The 7,589-nt window shown below is 43.3% G+C and overlaps 1 protein-coding gene across 8 annotated transcripts in view; it reads right to left on the minus strand.

Moving 5' to 3' along the window:
- The window catches only part of DTNA (dystrobrevin alpha), a 358,694-nt gene that overhangs the window by 72,632 nt on the left and 278,473 nt on the right, over positions 1-7,589 (minus strand). For all 8 annotated transcript variants that reach the window (XM_023510207.1, XM_012802048.1, XM_003784746.1 and 5 more), the window contains one exon: positions 1,685-1,839. In XM_023510207.1, the coding sequence (XP_023365975.1) occupies positions 1,685-1,839 (155 nt within the window). The remainder of the gene's footprint in view (positions 1-1,684; positions 1,840-7,589) is intronic.

Consider the following 7,589-nt stretch of genomic DNA (forward strand, 5'->3'; position numbering starts at 1 on the left):
TCCTTTCTTCCTTCCTCCCTCCCTCCCTCCCTTCCTTTCTTCCTTCCTTTCCTTCCTTTCCTTCCTTTCCTTCTAGAGACAAGGTCTTGCTCTACCACCCAGGCTGCACTGCAGTGATGAGATGAGAGCTCACTGAAACTTCCAACTCCTGGGCTCAAGCCTCAAGCAATCTTCCTATCTTAGCCTCCCAACTAGCTTGCACTATGGGTACACACCACCATGCCCAGCTAACGTTCTTATTTTTTTAAGAGATGGGATCTTGCTATATTGTCCAGGTTGGCCTCTAATTCCTGGCTTCTAGTGATACTCCTGCCTCAGTGAGCCACTGCACTTGGCAAAATGTCTTTTTATAATGAGGTTCTGAATGAAGCTGGACTGCAACGGGGCATCTAATAGACATGTGTACAAACAAATAAAGCCAGAGGTAGAGAGATCCATCTACCTACCACAGGAGTCCAGGTAATATATGATGATGAGAAAAGATAACCTGAGAAACATTTAGAAACATTTATAAAGGCAGTAAGACCTGATGATTAATGAGAAGTTCTGGGTGAAGAAGTCCAGAAGGAGGCATAGGTGAATAGATACATTCTGTTGTCACCAACTCCAGAGGGAACCGGAGGGGCATGCTTTAGTTGGGGCAGAGATAGGGAAGAATGCACAGAGCATCTAACCTGGGCATGAGAACATGGGGAGGGTCAGAATGCCTTCCTGGGGAAGGCGACCAGGAGAAGAGTTTGCATGTTATTTAGCAAGTCAGCCCTTTCTTATTGGTTGTATGGATACATTGGGTCAGAATGCCTTCCAGGGGGAGGTGATGGGGAGAAGAGTTTGCATGTAATGTAGCTAGTCAGCCCTTTCTTATTAGTTGTATGGATACATTTATGAGTGTGCACAAGTTCATGGCCCACGGGGAAGTGCAATGCAGTTTTGACCTCCCAAATTGCCAAGTGAACAGACTGATGAAGTTTATTAACTGGAAACAGTAAAGCAGTTTTCCAGGGGCTGCTGTATACTGATTTCTTACTTAAGGGATCCTTTTAGAGACCTGTCTGGTCACTTTAGATTTTGAAAAACTGTAAACAAAGCTTCAATTTATGGTTTTACAAACTACAGACCATGCTATGCAGGACAGTGGGCATGTACTTGTTCTGAAGACTAAAGACCACCAAACAGCATTTTTCTTGGGCTAACTTGGGCCACTCCCAGTTAAAACGCACCACTCTGGGCCTCGTGGAAGATTGGGGCAGCTGTGTTTGCCATATTTAGGGTTTCACAGATTGCCACGTGCTGGGATTTTTTTCTGGTTTCTTTTGTTAAACAGTGGTAAAGCTCGTTGCCTTGTGCAATGTGTTTCACATGAGGCTGAGATAATTCAGCCTCTGTGATAGTGCAGTATCAATAATAAAGAGGGTGTAGGGCTGTTGGAAGGATAAAATTGGACAACGAAAGTAAAGAACTTAGCATAGTGCCTGCCTGGTGGTTAGTGACCACCACGTTGTTATTATTATTATCCAGCTGTATTGAGTTTAGTCACTAGCTCAGAGGTCGTTTATCAGAGGCTGGAGGAGACAGGACAGGTTGTTACCAGACAGAAGAATCAGCCTGTGTATCTGCGACTTGGAAGGACACCCAAAGGGGAGCAAACGCTGAGAAAGATTTTGTTAAACGTATATCCCCCTACCTGCTGGGAGAAACAGGACCTAGCCGACTGTTCTGTGTAACCAAATGAAGGACCTTCAAAAACTGCCGTGGGTAGTTTGAGAACCTCCCGAAGGAACTGGTCGTACCGTCCATAAACCATCACCCCACTGGAGTCGGAAATCATTGAGAAAATATCTGATGGGAAAAAAAAGGGAAGATATTTATTCATCACACATGAACATTCTCCACTGTTTCTGCTGAACACAGCTGCTGGAAAAAAATGGGGCAGAATAAATATATTTTTAAATGAAAGAATAATAAAAAAGCTAAATTTTACACTGAAATATTCCTGGTTTGGTGTTTTCTGAGTTTTTTGGAAGATGATTCTGGCACATAGCATTAACAAGTAATTTGGATAAAATGAACACATTTTGGTAAGACAGAGGACATCATGTTTTTGTCTTGAGGTCAATTATCAATCACATATAACTCAATTGGATATATTTTTTATATGGGAAAAAATATGCTGACCTTATTTGAAACACAATGAAAGTTTTACTACAAAGGTGGGGTGTGTGTACCTATCTATCTAGCAAATGATCCATCTATATTATCACTAATGCTTGGATTTTGGTTTAAGATATTTGAAAAATGAAAGACTCGATGGAGATACAGGTGTCATGAAAAACACACGATTAATTATCTACAGAAGCAGAAAACTTTCATTGTGTTTCGGGCAGAAGGCACTTGATTTAGAGGAAGGGTCTCAACAAGTGAAGAGAAAGCCTGGCCTTGTGGGTGATCAGTGGGGTAAAACCAGGGTCCTGGGATGATTCTCTGAGGAACCCGTGACTTCACTGAATCTCTGTTCTTCAGTTTCTGCCACTGTGCACACTTCATGAATATTAATGGTGTAATTCCCCAAGGTACTTTGAAATTCCTCTGTGGAAATCTCTACTGGAATGGAACAGTTTGCTATGATATAGGTTTTCACGGGGCTGACTACATTGTCACTTGGCCCACATGGCTGCTGCAATAAGCTGCTGTGAGTTCCATGCTCGACCTCCGTTCATGTTGGGTTTAATTTTCAAGATCAAAATGTAATCTGGAGACACTGTTTCCACACTGAAGTCAGAAGTTAAGCACATCACAGGCTTTTCTTGGATTATGTTTTGACAGTATGAATTGACTCTTGATTAAATACTCAAGTTATAAAGAGTTTCTACTATGTTTCAAATGGATTATTAATCCTGAGCCTGTAGAAATTCTATTGGAACAAAAGAATTAACGTTCTCATTCATCTCCACAAGGCTGTTTACTTGAATTTTATCTCTTATGTTCCATGGTAACTGGACAAACAAAAGAAAAGTTGCCAACAGCAAAAAATTGTTATGTAATTCCAAATATAGAAACTCAAGAATTTCAACTGCAAGGGAGGAAGAGAAACCCGGGAAGAGTAAATCGACTTTCTTGTGAGAGCTGCCATCTTGTTCTGGGGCGGGTTGCTTGGTGAGAACAGGGACAGTGTAATTACCTTCTGGGCTCTGGCTTTCTAGGTCAGGGCACAGTTTGGAAAGGAGCCTGGGCTTTTCAAATTTCCTACTGAAAGAATGTAGACAACCCCAGAGCAGCAGCCAGAAGGAGAACCAAGAAGGACCCTTCACAAACCTGAAACTAATATTAAAACCATTTGTGCTGATGAAGGCCTGTTAAGCACCAGCCAAACTAAGGCTAGACTGCTGGGATTAAAGGCAGAGGCTGTTAGAAGCCACTCAGGTTTTTTGTTTTGTTTTTTTTTACCTTTTGTTTAGTCATACACACATAGATCATGGATACATGTATGCATCTGTGAGGTACAATGTGTTGATTTTGTATACAATTTGGAATGCTTACATCCAACTAATTAATATAGCTTTCACCTCAAGAAATGAAGAGACTCTAAGGAAGCTATCAAAATGATATGGGTTGTAACTGAGCTCTGAGCCCTCTGTATATACCACACTGACACATACACACATAAGTAATACGCCCATAATATATGTGTATATATTATTAGATACAATAGAAGGTTATGTCAAGGGCAGAATTAGTGAACAGAGTAAACCTCTCACACTAGGGCTTGGCACGTAGAACATGGTGCAGAAATGTCAGCTGTGTCTACCGTTCATTCCATATTGCATTATTCTGTCGTCTCCTTCAGATGTTTAGGCTTCGCCTTCCCAATGAGCTTGTTCTATCAGGGTCCAGACTGTATTCTAAGCCACAGATACTTTAGAAGGCTCTACATTCATCAATTTATCCAACTAACATTGACTTAGCACATAGTAAAGGGGTGAAACCGTGCTAAGTGATCAATGTCCAGAAAAAGTAGGGCGTAGTTCTGGGCCTCTGGGAAGCCCTAGATTATTAAGGGCGAGAGAGGGGTGCACACATGAGGCATCCCAGAGCTCCCCATGTGAGAATACTGTGTGGCATGAGCCCTGGAGCAGGGGGTGTATAGGAAGCAGAAGAGCCAGAGAGCAGGTCCCCGGGAGAAGTGCATGAGGAAAGAATTCTAGGCCAAGTACAAAGACTACTCAGATAGAGACAAGGGGTGGGTTTTGGTAAATACGACTGGGATGTGCACAGGCAGAGGAATGAGGCAAGCACTCGAGGGTCTCCAGGAGTCCTCTGTGGCAGGCCCTGGGTGCCCAGAAAGGCATGGTGGGAGGGAAGGCGGAGATATGATGAGCTCTAAAAGCTCTATTAAGGCATTTATTTATTTGTTCCTCTTTTTATTCTCTTTCTTTTATATAACCTTTTCCATTTTTAGATGAAGTGTAATAATTGTGCATAGGTGTGGAATACAGAATGATCCTTCAATACATGTACACAAGGTGTAACGACCGTATCGGGGTTATGAACACATCCATCACCTCGCACACATGTCATTTCTTTGTGTGGGGGAGTGTTCAAAGCCTTCCTTGTAGCTTTTGACAATACACGATACCTTGTCAACCATAGTCACCCTGCAGAGCTATCAAACACCAGAACTTCTTCCTTCTCTCTAGCTGGGCTTTCCTATCTGCTAACCACCCTCTCACTAGGCTCTCCTCCCCCTGCTCTGCCAGGCCTCTAATAATCACAGTTCTCTCTTTATGAGTTCGGTTTGAGTAGCTCCCACGTATGGATGAGAACATGTAGCATTTATCTTTCTGCGCCTGACTTGTCTCACTTAACAGAACATCCTCCCGATTCACCCATGTTGCCACCAATGACAAAATTTAATTCTTCTCGTAGGGTCGAATTCTACTGAGGGGTTTAGATCGTGTCCAGAAATGTAGACAGAGATACTGAAAAACTTAAAGCCGGCCAATGCGTTAGAAACGTTACCCTGGGGGCAGGCTTGGGGGCAGAACAACTAGGTCTGTAATAGAAAAATCAATAAACACATGGTGTTCGCCATAATACTAGTCTTTTAAACAAAATAAAATAAGTCCTCCCAAAGCATTAGAATAGCACATGACATTCCAGCCTCAGAGCATGGAATTTAGAATTTTTAAAAATCCTTATGATTATCCAGGAGCCCCGAGGCAGAAGTATAAGCAAGTGTCCCAAGCCATTAAAACAAGTTTATAATCAGGCCAAGAGCAATCTGACAGAAGAGCAGTATACATCAGGTCAGTTTATCTTTAGGTTGCGACGGTCCACACAGCAGAAGGCACCCTTCACATCCCAGGCTGTGTCCGCGCCGCTCTCTGGAGTGACACCAAGAACGCCCTGCACGCTAGTTGATGGCAGCCCTGAGGACTGGAAATTGTGGTACAATATGGCGACGTTGTTTAATGCATTTTAAAGCATTTTTAAAAAAACAGCTTCAAATTTTCTGTTGCCGCCTCCTTTCTTTTGTTTTGTTTTCTAATTTATTTTCAGCCAGTTACTCTTGCTCAGGGCTAACAATAAGGACTAGTTGGAACAAACTATATCTCCTTCTCCCCCTATGCACAAAAATAGAAGAATCGCCCAACAAGCCCAACTGGTGTAATGGCTTAAAAGGAGTCCGAAAAATTTAAAGAAGAGCAAAACAAAACCCTCCAACCCTGCCGAATTCCATTTCCCTTCATCTCAAGTTTTCTAATTACAAAATCCGTGCAGAAAATGACCGCCTGGCCTGCTTTATCATTCCAATGCAAGGCAGCAAAGGAGACTATGACACACCCACATTTCCACTCATCAAGGGGCAGCCACCGCTGTAGGTGGGTGGGTTTTGTGGGTAGATTTTCTCATATTTGCTTATTCAGTCAATAATTACCACTGAAATTAAAAATACTGATGTGTGTGTATATATATGTGTGGGTGTGTCCACACACAAGGTGGACACGAAGTTAGCATGCAATTTACTATGTGAAACTATTTTAAATTGCAGTGAACTTTACATATACTCATACAGATAGACAGATATATATATTTTGAGACAAGGTCTTGCTCTGTTGCCTAGGCGTGAGTGCAGTGATGTCATCACAGCTCACTGCAACCTTAACCTCCCGGGCTCAAGCCATCCTCCTGCCTCCAAGTAACTGGGACTACAGGGGCCTCGCTAGGATATTCATTTTTGATGAACTAACATCCTAGAGAGATTCTTCCAACCAAACTGTTTTTAGCTAAATTACTTTTGTTCAAATTGCTTTCTACCAAGTTACCAGGAAACCACTCAAACTATCCCCTGGGAATTAACTATGGGAAGAGTGACTCCCAGTCACAGAACCAGAGGCTGGGCTTCAGGTTTATGGCTTTTGAAGGGGGGATGGGCGATACTGAGGTCCCGCCACCTGCTTTACTACAGAATGTGTGACATTGTTGATGTTCAGGTTTTGCAGACTGAAAAAGAGTTCACCTCCCACGAGACTCATGCAGTTTTGCTGTTTCACTGCGCTGAGAGGACAGACTTTGGCCACTGGAGAGCACACGTGCTTTTCTCACTGTGTCTCTCCCAGGGTGCTGGGACGGGCCAGTGGAAAGCTGGCAGCAGTTATCGTGGGCTTTGAACTCCCGGACCCGTCAGAGAACCGCATAGGTTCTGCTAGCTGGCAAAGATCTGCTCCAAAACTCTTAGTTCTACCTCAAGCTACGCAGCTGTACTGACATTGCTAGTTCCTGACCGAATAGCCATTTCCTTCCTTCATCTGTATTGGTCCCAAATTTGTTCTTGGGCCATGGGAAAGACGTGACCTTTCTAGCCCGGGTGGAGAAAGTGGCTCTGTGGTCACTGCTGTCCTCTCTTTCCTCTCACCAGCAACTGGTTCAGGTATTGGATTGGGATGGCACCCTAGACAACCAGACTTGAGGGCTAGGGGGCCTCCGGAGTTAGATGTGACTCCTGAGAGTGCTGCTCCCCATCTCACCCACAGAAGGAGGATGAAGTCTGCCCCTAGGACAGCTGGGTGGAAAGATGCCACCACCCAGGACCTGGAGGGTTCAGAACTAACCTGGCTCATTAAAGGCTCAGAGGAGCACTGAAGTGCAGGAAAATGGCTTTCTCCGTTGTCATCAAACTTATTCTAATATGAGACGCTTTTATATAGGTACCTGTTAAATACTGAATAAGTATTTGGAAATGTTCCTCAAGATTTCATGTCCTCACCATCCATGGCCAGCTGCGACGTGAGCTCACAGGCAAAAAAGCCCTCAGGACTTTCTGCCTTTGCTTTCGTTCATTTTGCTAAACTTTCTCTTCCTAGCATAACCCTGAAGGAAACGCCTTCTGGATTGCTCTGATGCTGATTTTTATTTTGTAGATTTTTTTACAGGTAGAGTCTTGCTTTATTGTCCAGGTCAGAGGGCAGTGAGTGGTACAGTCAGCTCACTGCAGCAGTGATTTTCTACCAGTGTGCTGAGGAGGACCTCAGGTGTGCTGTGAAAATATTTAGAGATCACTCATTAAATTATTTTCTCTTTCTTTTTTTTTT

Source organism: Otolemur garnettii, unplaced genomic scaffold, assembly GCF_000181295.1.
Source record: "Otolemur garnettii isolate 467f Iridium unplaced genomic scaffold, OtoGar3 scaffold00012, whole genome shotgun sequence".
Classification (NCBI taxonomy): Eukaryota; Metazoa; Chordata; class Mammalia; order Primates; family Galagidae; genus Otolemur; species Otolemur garnettii.